The 20,684-nt window shown below is 48.9% G+C and overlaps 1 protein-coding gene across 1 annotated transcript; it reads left to right on the top strand.

Annotated features, from left to right (window-relative positions):
- Positions 1 to 1,169: 1,169 nt before the first annotated feature.
- GJA5 (gap junction protein alpha 5) lies at positions 1,170 to 18,631 on the top strand. Its single transcript, XM_007092571.3, has 2 exons — positions 1,170 to 1,291; positions 15,502 to 18,631. The coding sequence occupies exon 2, from the start codon at positions 15,534 to 15,536 to the stop codon at positions 16,608 to 16,610; it is 1,077 nt and encodes a 358-aa protein (XP_007092633.1). The 5' UTR covers positions 1,170 to 1,291; positions 15,502 to 15,533; the 3' UTR covers positions 16,611 to 18,631.
- The last annotated feature ends 2,053 nt before the right edge of the window (positions 18,632 to 20,684 follow it).

Raw genomic sequence — 20,684 nt, 5'->3', positions numbered from 1 at the left:
TCCTGCCTCTGCCACCTACTTTCCTGTGTGTGACACTGACACGTGGTCTCTGCTCTTTGAGCCTCAGTTTCCCTGGCTGTTCCAGATAATCTCTGGGTTTTCCTCTCGCTGTCACAACCTGTGGGCTCTTGGTCATTGCTTTGTCTGGGTTCAGTCCACTCACAGCAACCTCTGTCATTGATGTTTATCGCACTACGACTGGGCCCATGGCCCCGTGCTTAAATTAAGTTGAGGAATTGAGGAGTTGGGAATGAGGGGAGATTAAGGGGAGAGAAAACTCTCAGTTTTTGAATTTGCTCCCCTGTGAAGCATGATCTAACAAGAGATAAGCTTCCATCCACTGGAGTCCAACTGGGAGACCTGTATGCTTTTGTGGGAGGAGCACAGAGGTGAATTTGGGCATTGGCTAAAACTTCTGACCCCCATTCTAGCACTAACTAACCCACTGGGTCACCACGATTGGGTTTCCTCAAGTGTAGGAATGTCTACCTTGTAGAACTGGAAACTGGAATGATTAGCAAAATAAAAATGGAATATATATATACATACTCTAGCCCAGCATTGGGCACATGGACGGTGCTCTCGTCTCTTTAGAGAAGAGGGAGCGAGGAGGATGATCCTGGTTAGTGGGGGTGCCCTCTCCCTGCCCTTTGGAGCTTTTCGGTTACCCTTGGTGTCTATTCTGGGTGCTGGTGGCTGTGAGTTGTGAGACCACGTTTCCTATGCTAGCTGATTAGCTCCCTGAGGAGGACAGAATGGAGGTCCCCAAAAGACCTGTTCCGTGAAGCAGCACTCTTTTTCTCTGGTGGTGGGAAAAGGATGGAAAAGAGGGATCTCTTGGGCCATGTGCCAGTCTTCCCCTGATGCCCAGGAGGAGCTCAAGGAGGCTCTGTGGAGGCTAGGGAGGCGGCTTGTCACTCGCCAGAGGGAGTGGGGGGGGGGGGGGTGCCAGGACTGTGGTGATAGCGACAGCGGAGGTCAGCGGGGGAGGAGGAGGGCTCTGTCAGTCTCCTCGGGAGAGGGTGGTGAGGACAGGCTGCAGGGAGGTAGAAGGAAGAAAACTTTTGAAGTGAGCACAGATTATGAGCCTGGAGGGAGGGACCCGGGGGAAGGGGGTGGGGACCGAAAGAGTAGGAAGAAGTGGGAGGAGGGAGGGCGACAGACAGGGAGTCAAAAGCGGGGTGGGAGCGCAACTGGCAGGCTGAGAGCCTGAACGGTGGGCGGCGGAGGAGGCGGCCAGGAGCAGGGGCGGGAAGCCCGCGGACATTCCAGAAAGGAGGACGAGGAGAAGGTAAGGACGGACTTTCCAGAGATGAGACGACCCTTGACGGGAGAGCCTTGAGTTCCAGGCTGGAGAGCAACAAAGCTCCTTCTCTGTCCCTGGGGGCTTGCCCCCTACTCCTGGCTAGTCCCTGCGCCCCTGAGGTTGTGAAGCAGCAGATAAATGACACTTGATTTATAAGGAGTGCTAGAAGTGGGAGGGGAGGGCCCTTGCCTTGGGTCTGGACTTGTGGCTCCAGGGGCATCTTTCAAGCTGAGCGGCGGTCCATCTCCAAGAACTTTGGTTAAGACGGAATTGGCCCTTTAAAAACCAAAACCATCACTGTTTTACGATGCTTCCTCTAGGCTTGGAATCTTTTTTGAAATGCTTTCCGCAGCAGCATCTAGGGGAGTGTTTTGATTTCCACCCCCCTAAGGCATGTTGGGTGGTTTAAAAATATTCCCTGCTTAGTTTCCTGCAGAGTATCATGTCCCTGCTGGCCTGCCACTCGCTGTCGCTCTCGGAGGAGAGAAGCTGGTGAGCCCCCCAGAGTGGAAGCGGGAGGAGGTGCCCACTGAAGGTCCCCTTTCCTCCTGGGTGCGGGGCCCCTTGGCCTCTCTTCTGAGCATGTGACAAAAGAACCCCGACTTGGGGGTCGAGATGCCCGGGTTCTCGTGCCCTGAGTGGCTGTGTGTCTTTGGGCCAGACACTTCCCCCTTCTGGGCCTCAGTTTCTTCATTAGAAAATGAAGGGTCTGAAGTAGAATGATCCCTCCGGTCCCATTCAGCAGGAACATTGTACAAGGTTATGATTCCTTCGGCTCAAATGCACCTGGGAATCTTGAAAAAGGAAAGCTTCACATGAGGGTTTTACATCTTTCCTGTGCCCTTGCTCAGTTTTAACTTGACTGCCCCTTTCCAGTGTCCCATCATAATGGAGGGATTCCTGGTTTTTACTCCTCGGCGTCTCACAAGGCTCTGGCACATGGGGTCCGACTGGCCGGAGAAAAGGCAGGACAGAGTGAGGAGCACTGGACAGGGAGTCAGGAGACCCAGGAGAAATCCAGCAAAACTGGAGAGGAGACAGCAGCCGGCGTGTGGAGGTGCAGCCCCTCCGTGTTCCAGCTGGTGTGGGCTCACCACCGGGGACACGAGCTGGTGTTTATAGGCAGCCCAGCCTGACTTTCATTATCAGCGGGCCCTCATCTTTTCCACCCAATGCCCCCAGAGTCCCAGCCCAGCCCAAGAGCCTGATTCACTGCTCTCTAGGGACAGCTCTGAACTTTCCACCTTCCGGCAGGTTCCCCAGGCCGGCAGCGCTGTTTAGAGCCTACTCCCCTGGCTGTTCCTCCAAGGAGCAGTCCTCTGACATGGCTCGGCTCGCAGAGCACAGAACACCAGGAGGCGTGTCCCCGGCTTCCACACCGGTGCCCTCTGGCCACACTCCCACCCAGAGCCATGAAGTTCATAAAGACATGGCAGGAGCACAATCATACTGTCCTGCTTTGCCTTTGAACCCCATGGACGTTCTCGCCGAGCTCCTGAGACTGGTTCTTGTCTGTTAGCTGCCTCACTCCTGTCCCCTGTCCTGCCATTGGCCAAAAGTCCTAGGCCATGAGGACTGGAAGAGGTCTCTCAGATGTCCCATCACCTTCTTTGACTGATGGGGAAAACGAAGCCTAGGAAAGGAGGGTAACCTCTGAGGGCTGACGCAGTGAGGCCAGTTTGCTTGGGAGAACATCCGAGGCTGCTCATGCCAACCTCGGCCCCTTCGGACTCTGTCCTCAGCTGTTTTCTGAGCTTCCATTTCTCTCCAGGCCTCCCTGCTTCTTCCATTTAAGCATCTCTACAGTCCTGTTTTCTGGCAGTGACACCCACCTGCCCACCTGCACCTCCTCATCTCTGCGGGCCGCCGGGGGCGGGGCGGTGTGCAGTGCAGGGTTCTGGGCTCTGGCCGCCGGTGGGGGGGGGGGGGCTACCACCGTGCAGCTTGGCCTCTTGGAGCCTGGCTGATCCCACCGCACCGATGGAAGCAGGACAGGGAGGCTGTCTGCCTGGATCCGGCAGGAGACCCGTAGTCCTCAGGGCCAGGGAGACCCAAGGCCCGGGCTTAACTCCCTGTGTCAGGGAAGACCTCCCCCACCTGGGATTCTAGCAGTTCTCTGTGCCAGCTGGCCCCAACGTGGGCTCATGGATTAAGCTGACCGAAGGGAAGAGATGCCCATTTTTCCAGGAAAGCTTCAGGGCTCCTAGAAAAGAAACTGACTCCTTGTCTCGAGTCGGAAGCTGCTGTTCTTGGAGAATGACAGCTTGAGTCAACTTTGTGATTCACTTGTTTCTGGATATTAGCAAATCAAAAAAAAAAAATCAGCTTTCAACAATCCACTCATGTTCATAAGGAAAGGGAGTCAGGAGGTCTCAGAATCAGAGGTATTGAAACAGCGCAGAGAGAAGGTAGAATTTATCTAACTCAGAGTCACATTGGGCTGGAATTTCAGCTATGTGACCTAGGGAAAATTATTTAATGTCTCTGAGCCCCGGTTTCTTCATCTGCCTAAGAGGTTAATAAATGCCTTCCTTGTAAGGTTTTATGAAGATTAAATAAAATAATGTACAGATTTCCCCCACTACCAGAAAGTTTGCTTTAGGCCACTTCAACTTTTACAAGAGACCTACATTATAGTGTCTGTTTCACTGATGGAAATCCGAAAGAGGATTTATTTTCTTTAAGTTTATTTATTTATTTTTTTAAGTTTATTTGTTTATTTTTTTAAAGTTTATTTATTTATTTTGAGAGAGAGAGAGAGAGCAAGTGGGGAAGGGGAGAGAGAAAGAGAGAGAGAGAGAGAGAGAGAGAGAGAGAGAATCCCAAGCAGGCTCAGCACTGTCAGCATAGAGCCGGATGCGGAGCTCAAACCCACAAACTGTTCAGATCATGACCCGAGCCAAAATCAAAAGTTGGCTGCTTAACTGACTGAGCCACCCAGGCACTCCCCAAAAGAGGATTTATACTTATGGCAAGGTCATTGCTTCTTCGCTTTACATCATTTTGGCCTACAGATGGTTTCACAGGAGCCCTCTACCTTTTTGGATAGTGGGGGAAACCTGTATTTAAAATGGCTGTTATATATTAAGTGCTCAATGAACAATAGAACCATAGGGTAGAATCCGGATCACCTGGTCCTCAGCCCGTTTCTTTGAACTACCTCTCATTTTATGTAAAAGCCTTTCTACAGGGAAGGCTCATATTGACAAATAATTCTGAGGAAGAACCGCTTGGTTTTTATGACCACAGACTTTTTTTCTGGGACTACTTTTGCTGACCTCTAAGCTGGGGGTCAGAAAATCTAGCTTTGCCTTCTGGCTCTGCCACTAACTTGCCACACTATCACAGTTGGTCAAGTCACAGACTCCCCGGATGTTCTCACCTAGAGCTAGAAGGGCCTTAGCAACCATCCAGCTCAACTGCTTTCTTCTCTACACGAGCGAACTAAGGCTCAGGGAGGGGACACGTCTCATCTAGAGTCACAGAGAAACAGCTGGGATTGAAAAGAGGCCCTCTTTCAAGGCTCTTGTTCAGAGATAACTTCCAGGACCTTAATCCAACCTGGCATCTTCATCGTTCAGAACCTCAGAAGAGGGCAGATTTGGTGAGGGGTCGGGATGGCCCTTCCCTCAGGCCGCAGAATAGACTATCACCTATTTATTTCCCTTCCAAGTAGAACTGAGCCAGCTTCAAACCTACCCTGTGGATGTGTCTTTGGCTTGGTTGGTGAGCAGATCCAAAAGTGCTGCAGTTTCTCAGAAGGCAGGAATTACATGAAGCACACGTTTTGTAATGTGACCTCCAATGGAGTCCATCCCTAGACCCAAAGGCTTGACTTAAGAGAAAAGTCTGGAGGCAGGCCGGACCTATTTCAAGAATGAGAGAGGCCTGATCTGAGTGGGGCCCTGTACCTCCCTTCTTCTCCATGCTTGTCCCCCAGGGTCTGCACACCCAGTGAAATAGTTAACTTACAGTGAAATGAGTATCCTTCCCATCGCCCATGTTTTCCTCGCCTCTGACGGTCACCTTCCCCACCCGGTGCTACAATGAGGGTCCCTGTGAATCACTGTAACCGGCCGGCTGCACTGCCAAAGTCTGTGTCAGGTTGACTAGTTGGGTCATGCCAGAGGGGAGTTCTTACTGGACACGTCAGAAACGAAGAAAAGGGCCTCACCTTCCCGAGGGCCTACTATGTGCCAGATACTGTTCTAGGGGCCTCCACACATCCACGTATTGTTTAACCCCCAGAAGGAAACAGTCCCTTTTTTCAGATGAGGAGGAAACCGGGAGGCTGAGTGGCTTGCCTAAGGGCTCACAACTGGAGCGTGGAGGCAGGGTTCGAATCCCACCATTTCGCAGGAAACGTGAGGCCCACTACCTATTTTTGTTTCCGCTGTTCTTGTCACGATTTGACATCAATGGAGCACCAAAGCCTGTTGTTTGGCCGGCCGAAAACCCGGCAGTAGACACTGCTGCAGCCAAGAGCACTTAGTGGCTAAAAAAGGAAATAACTTTCTATATGTGAATTCTGGCCAAATGGTGGCAGATGCTGAAGAGTCTGGGAATCCTGAGAACTGGGGGCCGAGGGCTTCGATGGAATCGTTCATTCTAGGAACAGCATATGCAAGGGCTGGCCAGCCAATAAGCCAGAGGCTAACAGCAAAAACCCTGAGCCTCTTCTGGGAAAGTGGGAAGAGCCCTGCTCAGGGAGTTAAGAGACTAGATAGAGTTCTGGTCATAGGTTTGTCACCAGCTGTCAGTGCTGGGGGCCTCTTTGCTTTGCTTTCCCTTTGAGAGACACAGAGCGACGGTAGGCTTTGAGTCAGGCAGACCAGCTGCCAAGTCCCTTAGGCAGCATTTGCTACTGGTGTGACTTTGTACAAGTCACTTGACCTCTGAGCCTCAGTTTTCTCAGCTGTAAAATGGGATCATAGCTACTTTCCTACCAGAGTTAACAGAAGGGCTAAAGGTATAGTTGTAAAATGCTTCACACGTGGAAAACTCTCAACTGAGTGGTACCTGTTATCGCTATTCTGAACTTTCCTGGAACCTGGTCTTCAGCTGGTATAAAAATAAGGGATTGGTTTTGATTGATGTCTAGATTCCTTTCGGCTCTACTGTATTATATGAATCTATGACAAGATGGTGGAAATAATAAAGAAATGTAAGCATCCCATAAATTCAATTTTCATTAATACCTGCATAGGTTTTAATCAACCTTTTGGGGGTAATTAATAAGGACCTCCAATATTTCATTGTAATTGAATGTCTCCCTTTGCCACTACCTCCCATCCACCTCTTACAAATATTTCTTCTTCTAACAGTTTAAGAAGAAAATTACTTATCCCGGCATAATTCTCCTTCCCCACTTTGCCTGCTCCCTTCCACCCCCGTGGCTTTGAAACAACTGTCTGCCAGTAGAGTGTTTCTGAGCGACCCACTCTGTCCTTGTTAGAATGAAAATAATGAAATGGAGAGAGCGGTTAATTATCTGCCATTGGCGGGAGTCGAAGGGAAATTAAAGTGACACTTCATCTCCTCCATCTGTCTCCTTCTTCTCTCTCATCTCTGTCTCCCTCCCTCCTCGTTAGTGATCAAGCTTCAGGGGTGTAAGCCCCCTGCCCCAGACTTCTGAAAAGGTTGCCCACACTGCCCAGCTCAATAGCTGTAGCTGTATTACCCACATGGTTATTTCCCCGGAGGCTGAAGAGGCTGCCCCAAACCTAAGTCAGGAAAACAGTGGAAATTCTAAATGTGAGAATTACCCCCAAGCACTTAGAACTCAACTCCAGATTCTATTTTTTTTTTAAACGTTCTTTTTTTAATTTATTTTTGAGAGAGAGGGAGAGACAGAGCATGAACAGGGGAGGGTCAGAGAGAGGGAGACACAGAATCTGAAACAGGCTCCAGGCTCTGAGCTGTCAGCACAGAGCCCGACGCGGGGCTCGAACTCACGGACCGCGAGATCATGACCTGAGCCGAAGTCAGCCGCTTAACCGACTGAGCCACCCAGGCGCCCCTCAACTCCCAATTCTAATAATCACTTTGAAAACATCCCTGCAGCGCTCACCTTATGTAAAAGTGGCCAGCCTCTGACTGGTAAGGATTTTTGGAGAAAGGAACTCTAGGTGATTAGATAGAATCCAGCACAGTTGTGAAGACAGGCAGGGGTATTGCTGTCAGACAAGGCCAGAGCTGGTTTTGGTGTCAACTCCTCTGCTTACTGGCCAGTCTTCCTCAAGTGACCTTGCTCAGCCAACCTCCCCCAGCCCGGATAAAAGGGAGGGGGATAATCCCCACTTGCCCAAGTTGTTGGGACAATCAAATGAGAAAACGCATGTCAAGAAACTTGCAAAATGTCCGGCACATAGAAAGGTCTCAGTAGCTTTATGTTATTATAATCATCATCGCCTAGACTGAAAGTTTGATTGTTGTGTCACTTGAGGTAAACTAGAAAATGGAGCTGAGCATCTCCAAGGGTAATAAAGATTGCTGATCTGGCTGAAGATCAAGACCACTTTCTTATGCAATCCTCCCTGTATCTCTGCATTTTAGTGAGAAACTGTGGAGGGGGAGGAAGGGGAAATCACAAAGACGTGCACTAATGAATAAGGGACAAAAGGGTTTTGAGATGATGGTCATGCTTGGTGCTTTACTTTATAAAGCCACCCTTGATGTCGGCACAGCACAGGAGTCCCATAAACATTGTCTGAACTGAGCTGCACTGATGTGGTATTATGTCCAAGGACCCTTTAAGTGAGGCCCCGTGGGTCCTTTTACAACAGAATTCTCTTCATTGGGAAACAAGTCAGCCCTGCTCTGTGCCACATTCCACTGTTTGGTGAGCGGAATTATAGCATGGGCCAGAGTGCTGTTATTATTACCATGAATAACAACCTTTATTGAGAACAAGAGATCTGTCAGATAATGCCCCGAACATGTGTCGTTGTCCAGAATTAGACTCAGGCTCTGCAGAGTGGTCTTATAATCTAATTTTGACAAACTTGGGTGAGCTTCCCCAGTGATCTGTGGGGAGGAAATGGAGAAGCAACAGTCCATGGTGAGCAGGTACATCCAGTCCTGCTCTCAGCTAAGCAGAGGGCTCTGTCACCAACAGACAGAAGGAAGGCTCAGGGGCTGCTGTCTCCCTGGTGTTCTGGTCACCACAGCCATTGTGCAGGTGCCCCAAGGTCACCCTCCCAGGGAGTCCCTCTACTGGCATCAGGTATTTCAAGTGAGCTGAATGCTGTAATGTATTCACTATGGTTGATTTTTAAAAGTACTCGAATTAACCTATCAGGTGCAAGGCACAATGTCAAGCACTAAGAGGAAAGAGTGGGTAGGGGGGATTTTAGCGGGAGGATACAATGATGAACAGATATGGGCCTTTTCTTCAAGGACCTCAGGGCTGAGTTGGAGAGATAACACACAGCCAATAGAGCACATCATTCTCATTACGTGTTTGAAACCCCAGTGACTTTACAGTTCAGTCTGAAGCCCAGCTTCTGACTTGGTGTTGGGGTGGGGGCACAGAAATGAGAAGGCAACTGTTATGTGTGGCTCCACACAACAGGATTAGAATCAATAGAAGGAAGAGAATTTTCAAGGGGTCCCCATGGTAGCTTCTTGCTCTCTTGCAATATGCCTTCTTGAGCAGGAGAGACAGGGTGCTGTTTCAGCAGGGTGCTGGGTGGTACCTGTAACCTGCAGCCTACCTAGTTTATGCTACAGCCACTACTAAAGGACATCAGGGTGATTATTGACTGTGCCGTGCCTTATGTCCTCACCTCATCTGAGGGCTGTGTCCCATTAGGGTCTACCCACAGGAGCAAGTCATGTATGAAAAACATGGTCTATCATAGGGGTTGAGAACTACTCTAAACTCCTAGGCATGGCCTCCAAAGCCCTCCATAACCTGCTCCCACCTATTCTTTAGACTCTACCTCCCCTGCTCTGCTCATTGTCCTCTAAAACCATGCTGCTTTTCACTTGGTAGATTTGTTCCTATGGTTGCCTTTGTCTGGGATGCCTCCCACCTCCTCACCTCCACAAATGTCACCTCCACTTAACTCCTACTCAAGGGTTGCCTCTTCTGGGAAGCCTGGTGTATTTGCACGTTTGGTTGTGTCTGTATCCATCACCAGACAGTGAGTTCCTTCAACATTGAGTCTTACTGATCTTTGGGGCCCTAATTGTGAGGGTGAACTGAATTATACTTTCCCATAATCCCCTCAGCACCCCACCCAGTGCTGGTCACATCAAGGGAGCATCATACACATTTTCTTGTTTGCCCAAAAGCTGGCCCCCAGGCCTTATCACTAAATGGTAGTCCAGTCTCAAATAACTCACTGCCCCAGGGTGAGAAGAAGCTTTTGAAGTACTGAAGGAGGAGACATAAGAATCGATGGGCTCTACCCTTGGAAGGAAGATGGAGGGAAGCGTTCTGGTGTGCACCAGACTGGACCAGAAACTCAGTGGTCTAGGTTCTGTCTCCATTTGTCTTCATCTCTTCAAGCAGGTCTTTTACCTTCTGTAGATGTCTCCTTCTCTGCACAACAGAGGCGACAGTCATCACCCCACAAAGTGACTCTGAGGATTCCTCTGTTCAGCAATAAAAATTGAGGGTCTATATGTTCTGAAGGTATTCAATTGTGAACAAAAAACAAACGTGGTCCCGCACTCTTGGAGTCAACAAGAGAAGGTAGGAGAAGCATGTTTTGAACTGTGTAGGGTTTTATTTTTTCTTGCTGGACTTAAGGAAGATTTGAGCCTCCTTTTGATCACTCTGTAATCTTACTGCTAGATGAAGCATTTTTTTTTTCAATCATTAAGAAAGCATTTATTATGGGGGCACCTGAGTGGCTCCGTTGATTAAGTGTCTGATTTCAGCTCAGGTCATGGTCTCGTGGTTTGTGGGTTCAAGACCCACATTGGGCTCTCTGCTGTCAGTGCGGAGCCAGCTTTGGATCCTCTGTCTCCCTCTCTCTGCTCCTCCCCTTCTCAGAAAACAACAAAACAAAACACCAAAAATAAACAAACAAGAAAGCATTTATTATTTACCTAACGTGGGAACCTAATGCAATAAGAATACAAAGTAGAAGACAGGGCTTTTGACTTGGAGAAATCTGTTACTCATTTGAAGGGAAAAGCTGTTAAATCCTTGAGGGCAGGACTCTTGCTTGATGTTATTGGATCAACAGACATCACTGAGGGCCCAGTAAGTGCCCTCTCTTAGATATAATTTTCAGTACCCAGAACAGTGGTAGGCACATAGTGGGGACTCAAAAAAGTACTTGTGGGGTGGCTGATAGAAAATTTTGGAAAATCAGTGTAAGGCAGCGTATAAGAATGTACCCTATAGGCTGAACAGTAATTTAGAGTCTTTAGAGTTCAGGAGACATCAAAGAGGGCTGGGATCAATTTGAGGAAAGACTTCTCCATTTCTACCTAGATCTGTGGAGTCATAGGAAAAGGTCCTGGCTATGAGCTTATGTTAACCCAGGTTGCTCTAATTTGGTTTTCTTTGAAAACACTGGCTGTGTAGGAAGGCAACAATGCTAACACTGGACTGGGAATGTAGGTACCTGAATTTTGTCTGTAGCCACGTAATACACAAAGTAGGGGAATAAAATGATTCCTGCTCACTATACACAAAAGCCTTCCTTTGGCCCTTTCCCTCTTATCTAAGCACCATGTCACTGTTACCAAGCAAGTTCCCTGGTGACTCTTCCAAATGTTTGCTTTGTCCCAGGATATGACACGCATAGAGAGGATGTTGAAGGTTTTGGAGTGAAGAAACTACAGAGTTGGGATGTTCTCATCTGGCTTCCGGGGACCATCTCTTTTGCTTTGGGGATTTCGGTTGTATCAGTTGCAAAAGGCTGTAGAGTTCAATTATCCAGGGTTCCTCAGAGGGTCCTGACCTAACGAGGCCCTCCCCAACTCCCTAAGCCAGAACCAACTCCCCCGAGGTGTTCCCAGAGCACACTAAACTTTCTTCATGTTAACACACATCATGCTTTATTGCAATTATGTGTTTGGTCTCTCCCCTTCATTAAGGGATATGAAGGCAGTTAAGTTCAGTAAAAGCAGGGACTCCTTATTTGTCTTTTTAACTGCTGTGTCTTAAGGGTCTTGTATGATACCTGGTAACCACTCCTATTAAATGGATCAATGAGGGCGCCTGGGGGGCTCAGTCAGTGAAGCCTCCGACTTCAGCTCAGGTCACTATCTCGCGGTCCATGAGTTCGAGCCCTGCATCGGGCTCTGGGCTGCCGGCTCAGAGCCTGGAGCCTGCTTCAGATTCTGTGTCTCCCTCTCTCTCTGCCCCTCCCCCGTTCATGCTCTGTCTCTCTCTGTCTCAAAAATAAATAAACGTTAAAAAAAAATTTAAATGGATGAATGAAAGGGAAGGACTTCGTAGGTAGAGAGGAAAGGAGCTAAGACAAAGAGAGGTGAGAAGGTGTGGGCCATGTATACTCCCCATTTGTGAGTGGGGAGTTGTATAGCCTAAGTATTGGGTATGTGAGCAGAATGGGAAAAAAGGATGTAGCTGTGCTGTGGAGGATCTCAAGTTGAAGTTAAAGGGTCTGAACTTCATAAGCAGTAGGAAGCCAGTGAAGATCACAGCTAAAGCAGTGAGGTGTATTATTGCCATTGTATTTGATAGAATTTATTCATGGCATGGGCAGCTTCCTTTGCCCCTTCTGACACACTTCCTGCCAAGAAACGGATAATAATCTACAAAACATTTTGTATGCTGTACACCCAGTAAACTCAATGAATATCTAATCTACATATTTCTTTGGCTGAGTCCCCCCAAAGGGACCCAGTGTAGCTGGGAAACTGACTCTCATATTATAAACTGAGCAACTGGTACATGGTAGCAGTTTTAAGTTTCTCTGACCTCGCCTAAGTCATCCAGGAAGTCGCAGATGCGCAGTCCCGTCACCTGTTTGCGGGCTCCAGGGCACATGGAGTCTGCGTCACCCCTCCACCTCGTCAGCTAGTTTCTCTTGTTCCCTCCCCGTGAGGGAGCCTACCTGATGTAACCGTCTTTCTCCTATTCCACCGCGCTTTCTTTCTTCCAGGTGGGATCCCTTGCACCGCAAGTGAGGGGGGCAGCAGTCAAGCCTCTTGGCAGACCAGACCAAAGCGTCACATTCTTTGCCGAGGACTATTTTTAGATCTCCTGGGGGACATGCAAGGAATGAGCGACACAAAAGATCAAGGGGAAAGTCTTCAGGGACTGAGGGCAGTTTGGAAAACTTGCCCCAAATTTTGGAAGGATATGACATTTGTTTCTATTTTTCCTTTTGTGTCTTTTTTATTTCCATTTCTGTTTCCCTTTCACTTTCTCCCCTTCTGCTCTTCCATCTGTTCTTTGTAATGCAAATCTCTTCTTTCTTCTCCTTCCCCCTCCTTCTCCATTCTTGTTCTTTCTTACCATTTCCCTTGCTAGTAAAGTCTGCCTTTTATTCTTTAGTTTTTATATGGGAAGGACTGTGCTAAGTGCTTTTTATACATCACCTCATAACACTCTATGAGATAAATAACAGTATCCTCATTTTGCAGATGGGCAATTGAGATACAGATCCAGTAGCTTCTCCAAGCTCAGTGGTATTTAGGGATTTGAACTCCACTTAGCTAACCCCCAAACTGCCTTCTCGTAACCACTACGTGGTCTTTCCTTTTCCATTCCCAACTCCCTCTGGTCCTTTCCCTCTTTTTGCTCCTCCTCTCCCCTTCTCTCCTTTCCCATGTCTCCCCCACCCGCCCCACTTTCTCTCCCTCCCCTCTCTCAGACACTCAGCACATCCTGGTCCCTGCACGTGTGTGGATGACCCTGAAGGTGCTGAACACTAGGCACGTGCCTAGAAGAGATGACAGATCATTCAAACTCTTATCTAATCAGCCATTTTCCTTTTGAGCAAACGCTCCACAATTTTCCACATTTGGAGGCTAAGGGAGGGGGGGACCCTTCACCACCTAAGGGAAAGGGCAGATGTCTGATCCCAAGCCAGAGGAAAGGCCTCAAGACCTGGATGGGTCTTTGATATGGAGGGGAACAGAGATAAAGCCCTTTATACTCATGTGCGGACTCTCAGGGGTGGGCAGCAGAGGCCTGGCAGAAGACAGGGCCAGGAGGCTGGTCTCTGTCAAGGAGATCCCAACTCAGGAGTCCAGGGAGACTGCATCATGAAATATGGCACCCCACCCTGTCCTCCCTCGTATGCATAAAGAATGTTCAGATAGGAACCAGGAGCACATTGGCAGTAAAGATGTGAAGGTCAGGGTTTGAACTTGGCAATCTCTAAGATGCCAGTAGATTCTGAGGTTCTGTCCTTCCAAGAAGGGAATATTTATGTTCGGTTCCCTCCTTTTTTTTTTTCATTATAATATTTTATCACTCTGTTGATTAGGATTGTTTAGAGGCTTCAGCCATAAGGACATTTATTACTCATCAAGTAAGAATTCTGGAGGTAGGAGATTCAAGGGTTGATTCAGAGGCCTCAGGATATTGGTTGGCATTTCTGAGAATCTTTGGACAGCTTCAGACATCTTGACTCACACAGGCCTGTCCACACAGGAGGTAGTGGGGGTGGGCGAGACCTCCAGCAAGGTTCCCTCCATTTACTGGGGAATGGAAAAACAGTTTCTAGAGCACTCCCTCTACATTAGACTCTCCCCATACCTGGCTGACCAGATCTCACTGCAGTGGAGACTGAGAAGTGAAATCTGGCCTTTTTACCCTGCTACCGGGATGCAGGCAAGGAATAGGGAATTGGTTTGCTCTTGGGTAGGGAACACCAGAGCTTGCCACCCCTCCTTCATTCACTCAACTAAGATTTACTAAGCACCCACTCCAGGCTAGGCTCTGGGCCAGGTGATGATGATACAGAGGAAAAGGCAATCTCTGTTCTCAAGGAGCCCCTACTGGAAGAACGCAGATAGGCAAAGGACCACAAAACAAGATGGCAAGTGCTAGGAGGGAACTGAGTGTCCTCAGGGCCACCACAGGAGCCGAAGAGGCTCAGCTTGAAGGATCAGGGAGCTTGGAGGGAGCCCTGACTAGGTTAAAGTTCTAAAGGGTTAATAGGATTCAGCTAGGGGTGAGGGGGCATGTGGCTGGGAAGAGGGCATCTGGGAATCTTCTAGGATATGGAACCAAAGGCACTCATGGGGACAGACAGGAAATGAGGCCGAGGAAGCAGGCAAGGGCCTGACGAGAGAAGGTTTTGTTTGGGGCATTTATTCTGGATTTGAGGAGGAGCAGGTCTGGGCATGGGTGCCTTCTGAACGCGGGAGGATAGGCCGAGCTGTATGGTTGCAGTGGCCGCACCACACTGAGGCATAGCAGGTGGGCACGAACCCGAGCACTCATCTGCAGTGCTTTTCGCTGGTGTGACCCAACACGTTTTTGTTCGCCACCTCCCAAGACAGCTGGGCCGTGTCCGAAGACTAGAGAATGCATCCTAAGAGGCCAGACTTGCCGCCCCTCACCTACTCCTTCCCCTTCGCCCAGTTCTGCCTTCTGGAGCCAGAATAATTCTTTTTCACCCCAGAGCCGTTCAAACCTATGGAACATTTGAGTTATGATTCCCAACATGTCATATACCTCAACTCATTTAACCCTCAGGACACTGACGTAGCTATAGTCTATCCCCATTTTACAGACAAGGAAGCAGACTCAGTGAGGCAGATGGCCAGCCTCGTGATGGCAGAGACCAGTCCTGTGTGTTTTCCGCTTCACCAGCATTTCTCCAGGCGTGGCCCTTGGACAGCCAGCCTCAGAACAACCTGGGCTGCTTGGGGCAAATCCTGATCCCAGGGGCCACCCCAGACCTCTTGAAGTAGACTCTCTCAAGGTAATAGCACAAAATCCACACCGTAACACACTCCTCAGTCGATTTCCAGATCCATTCAAGTGTGGGAATCACACTTGAATCTTGCTAACACAACCATTTTTAATCTTCTCTTTCCTTTTATTTTTTGCTGGCCTGGAAAAAAAAAGAGAGAGAGAGAGAGAGAGAGAGAGAGAGAGAGAGAGAGCTTTTTAGGTGAATTTGACTCCTGAGTTGTCCTTTTTTAAAGAACACATTGGCATGGACCGGTGGCATCCCAGAGCATGACCGGACCCTCGAGACTCTGCAAGCCTCCCTCTCTTTTTCTCTCTTTCTCTGCCCCATTTGCAGAAGTCCTGGTAGCTGTCCCCCACTGAGCCAGAATGGGTGACTGGAGCTTCCTGGGAGAGTTCCTGGAGGAGGTACACAAGCACTCCACGGTGATCGGTAAGGTCTGGCTCACCGTCCTCTTCATATTCCGCATGCTGGTGCTGGGCACGGCGGCCGAGTCATCCTGGGGGGACGAGCAGGCGGACTTCCAGTGTGACACCCAGCAGCCCGGCTGCGAGAACGTCTGCTACGACCAAGCCTTCCCCATCTCGCACATCCGCTACTGGGTGCTGCAGACCATCTTCGTGTCCACGCCGTCACTCGTGTACATGGGCCACGCCATGCACACCGTGCGCATGCAGGAGAAGCGGAAGCTGCGGGAGGCCGAGAGGGCCAAAGAGGTCCGGGGTGCTGGCTCTTACGAGTATCCCGTGGCCGAGAAGGCAGAGCTGTCCTGCTGGGAAGAAGCGAATGGAAGGATTGTCCTCCAGGGCACTCTGCTCAACACCTATGTCTGCAGCATCCTGATCCGCACTACCATGGAGGTGGCCTTCATTGTGGGCCAGTACCTCCTCTACGGGATCTTCCTGGACACCCTGCACGTCTGCCGCAGGAGTCCCTGCCCCCACCCTGTCAACTGTTATGTCTCCCGGCCCACGGAGAAGAATGTCTTCATCGTCTTTATGCTGGCGGTGGCCGCACTGTCCCTCTTCCTCAGCCTGGCTGAGCTCTACCACCTGGGCTGGAAGAAGATCAGGCAGCGCTTTGCCAAATCTCGGCAGGGCACGGCTGAGTGTCAGCTTCCTGGTCCGATTGCCGGCATAGTCCAGAACTGCACACCACCCCCTGACTTCAATCAGTGCCTGGAGAATGGCCCTGGGGGGAAATTCTTCAATCCCTTCAGTAACAAGATGGCTTCCCAGCAGAACACAGACAACCTGGCCACTGAGCAAGTGCAAGGCCAGGAGCAGATTCCTGGGGAGGGTTTCATTCACATCCGTTATGCCCAGAAGCCTGAGGTACCCAATGGAGCCTCTCCAGGCCACCGCATCCCCCATGGTTACCAGAGCGACAAGCGCCGTCTCAGCAAGGCCAGCAGCAAGGCCAGGTCAGATGACCTATCAGTGTGACCCTCCAGTGTGGGGGAACCAGGACCAGGTGGGAACAAAAGAGGCTCAGAGAGGGAAGATGTGTCCCTACCGACCCCATCTCTCATTCTCATATCTGCTCTGCTCCTTTTGGGCTCTGGGTCTCAAGGCCATTGCTCATTTATTCCAGAAGGTAGGACCAGGGCTCTGCAAGTGCAGGCAGAGACATGGCTTCCCACCCAGGCTACTGTCCCTTCCCCATCCTCTACCCAGTGTACCTAGAAGACTTTCAGATTCTTTAGTCAAGGGGGTAGAGGAAGAAAAGAGAACTGTGGCAAATCTGGCCTGGGAGGGATAGCCAGAAGGATAAGATGGCTCCCTACATACCAGCCACATACCAGATGGGTTCTCCAAGTTCCTATGGCTTCCTTGACCCGATCACCCTTCTTCCTGCAAGAAAGAGCCCAACGTTCCTAGCCAATAAAGAGCATGAATCAAGGACCTTACATTAGATGCGCTCTTGAATCTGTTGTCTCTGTGGGTCAAACCTTGGAGTGACAATGAGGTGGCCTTGGGCTGCCCTTGGCTGTCCTCCCTCTATCCAGTCTTACTTAAAAAGAGGCCCTTGGAACTTGACCAGCAACCTCAACTTTACAAGTGCTTTGGTATGTACCTCTGGCAAATGTCCCACTTGGTGATGCTGCAAACTTTACTTCTGCCAGAGTGACAACTAACTAGCCCATGGGGGTGCACACTCCCCTAGGGAGCGACTGTGTACACAGGCCCCACTGGAATCCCTGCCACCACCTGTCATCCTGCGGCTCTTTTACAGCTCAACCTGATAATAGAAACCATCCCATCCCTCCCTTCCTTGGTTGTTCACTCAGTGCTCCCCTAAAGACCTTATCGACCAGAATGCCCAAGAAGCCGTCGTCCTCTCTCAGATCCTGACCAGATCACCAGCCACAAAGGCCAGTGGAATTTCCCTAGGTCTTATTAAAACAAAGATGGCATTGTGTTTCTCAGATTCCCGTTGGGAAAAAATAATTCTGCTGTGAAGATAAAATTGAAAAAAAAAGAGAGAAAATACTGGAAAACTATTTTTCCCTCCTATTTATTTCCCTTGCTGACTGCCAACTTAGAGTGCCAAGAGGAGGTGTGATGACAGCTATGGAGCCCCCAGATCTCTCTCTCCCTGGAGGGCTTAGCAGGGGCATGGAAGCAGTAAGGGAATCTCCAGCTCTCTTGGCAGGGGCCTCATTTAAGAGCACACAAATTCCTATGTCTCCCTGGTGCTCCTAATGAGACTGCCAGAAAGCAGTGGGGACTGCAGACTGTGAAAAAGCCCTGCCTTCCCAGGGACTGGCCTGGTTTCTCTGTTCAGTCCATCCATAATGTGTGGTTGCCATTTTGGATGAAGGTAAAGGATGCTCAGAATTGGATACTGAGACTTACAGGGAGATGATTACTTCTTAAAATGCATATGTGTGTGTGTGTGTGTGTGTGTGTGTGTGTGTGCACACGTGTGCCAATAGGGTGGGGGGGCGGGGAGGAGAGTCTGAAATAAGGAAAGGAAACCTTAAAGGAAATTGTATCTTCCTGCCCTCACCTCCAGATGCCTGGCAGAGGGACTGAACCTCACTGTTTATAGTGGCATTGGCCTATGTAGGTGAGAGTTCGAGACAGAGGACGGTGAAGGTTCAGAGGTAGGCTCAGCCTCTGCCCCACTCACCCATCTCCAGGCCCCTTTGCTTATTGGCTATTGGTGGGTAGAGAGAAGTATGAGGGTAGAGAGTTGGAGGGGAGGATGCCATTTAGGGAAGAATGACTGCTCATTCCAGGTCCCTAGAGAAGACACCTTTTTATCTATTGTCTGGCATTGGCATGAAGACTGTCCAAAACAAAACCAAGAAGACTCTCCTTCCATCTCTAAAATGGGTTTGTTTTGTTAAATGGGTGTTATTGGATTAGAAATCCTATGAGATTATCCTTGATGATGGGACTTTCAGTAATGAAACAGGAAATGATATGTGTAGTGTGTCTTAATAAAATTTGGCCCTGCATGTCGCTTTGGTGTCTCTTACATGCCGCGACCACAAAGAAGGATGGCGGACTTGGTGGGGGAGGGAAGCACTCGGACCCCACCCATCAGCCAGTAATGCAAACAGCTTTGGAGTCCAGCCTGCAAGGGTGAAAATCCCAGCATCTGATTGACAGCTGGGCTCCAGCAAGCTACTTAATCTTTGAACCTTGGTTTCCTTATCTGTAAATTGAGCTTTGTAGTATCTACCTTATTGGGTTGTTAAATGAGAGACCGTAAAGAGTTCAACAGAATGCCTGGGAAATAATATCTGTCACTAAATTATAATCATTGATATTGTTGTCATTATTGTCTTTATTATTTTCATTATTGTGTTGAATTCATAGCATCTGAAAACCTGGGATGTCAAGAGATGATTCCAGAACTTTCCCCACGGAGCTCACAATCTACCAATTAACTGAGGTGGTCCAATTAACTGAGGTCAAATTAACTCAAATTAACACAGAGGGAACAATTGGAATAGAATTAAATGGGAATTCATTTATTATCAATTCTAAGAACCACAGGCTCCGGGAAGTGAAACACAGGACGAAATGACATGGAACAGGACACTTGGCCTGGGCCTCAAGAGGCTGAGGTTTTAAACAAGTGAAGGCCTCAAGGATGACTCTGAAATGGGTCTTGGTGTTCCTATAGAGATACTGAGGCCCGGGAAATTTCCGTGACAGTGGAGGCTTCTCACTGGCCTCCCTGATTGGGATCACATCATTTTGGATGAGGAGAAATGGCTCTTGCTCCAAACAAAGGGTCAAGGGACCACCTAGCACTTGACCAACCCCCTCCCCCCGCTCCCCCCAGGGGTCCTATTTCCTAGAGGAAGAAACAAAGGCTGAGAAACACAAACAGAAGAATTCTCTTAATTCCTGGTCAGTGCTGTTCATCAGGGTAGGAAAGCTCATTTGAAGAGGCTTGCAAGATCATAGAACACATCTTATGACGGCAGAGTTGGGACTCAGGGAGCATCTGTCCAAGAGCAAGGTGCTCAGCCCACAGGGGCTTGCGGAGTCCAACTGGAAAAAGCCTCTGAGATCCATTTTTTCTCCTAGAAAAGAAGCAGTGCCTCTCACGGTTTTATAAACATAGCTATTAACATTTAACAGTTTATATTACACCCAGACTGCAAAAGCCAAGGGACTTATTTTACAGCAAGTAAGATTTCAACCTCATGTATCTGCTCTCATTTTCTCTTCCTCTCCCCTTTAAAGGTTCATCACTGAGGAAGGTAGTTCAGTGAACACACTGTGGATTGTAGGCCCCTGCAGACTCCTTTCCAAATTCCCTCCCTCCAGTGCCAGATAAGGTCAGAATTTCTACTACCAGTGTTTCATTACTGTGGTTAAAGTATCTTAGTGCTTAAGTGCTAATAACACTTTTATGAAGAATCATAGTAGGAATGAATTTCAGATTTCTTCCTAGTAGCAAATTTTCCCAGCAGAGAGAAAAACAGGAGAACAAGGGCAGTGGGCACCCCGCTGGTGTCTTGAAGGATTGCTTTCATGATGTGCAGATGAAGAAAACAGTGAGGTTCGAGGGTGTGCCAAAAACAGGATTCCCACTCCCCAATCCTCCGTTGACCCTAGAAGGCCCTATAGTCGATCCATGGATTGAACAGTAAGCAGAATGTATAAATGATAGATACGTAAATAGAACAGGATCAATAGTTTCTCTTCTCATTGGTTACTTGATGGCAGCAATGAGTATTTTTTTTTTTTTATCTTCTTTCATTTGGAAAAGAGAAAAATTTTATTCAACAGTATCTGTTGAGCACCTAGCTTGGGCTGGGCACTATGTCAGGTTTTAGGAATGCAATTCTACAAAACGTGTGAGTCCCATCTTTTGGGGCTTCCATTCTGGTAGGGAAGACACCCTAACACAAGGAAACAAACAAAATAATTATGAATTGTGATAAGCGCCAAGGAGGAAACAGATAAGATGCTAACAAAGGTGGAGGAGGGATGTTCCTCAGGATGGGCAGAAAATCCTCTCTGAGGAGGTAATAATGAGGTTGAGATCTG

This window comes from Panthera tigris, chromosome C1, assembly GCF_018350195.1.
Source record: "Panthera tigris isolate Pti1 chromosome C1, P.tigris_Pti1_mat1.1, whole genome shotgun sequence".
Taxonomy (NCBI): domain Eukaryota; kingdom Metazoa; phylum Chordata; class Mammalia; order Carnivora; family Felidae; genus Panthera; species Panthera tigris.
Note: the sequence above shows the minus strand (reverse complement) of the source record. Positions and strands in the feature narration are given on the sequence as shown.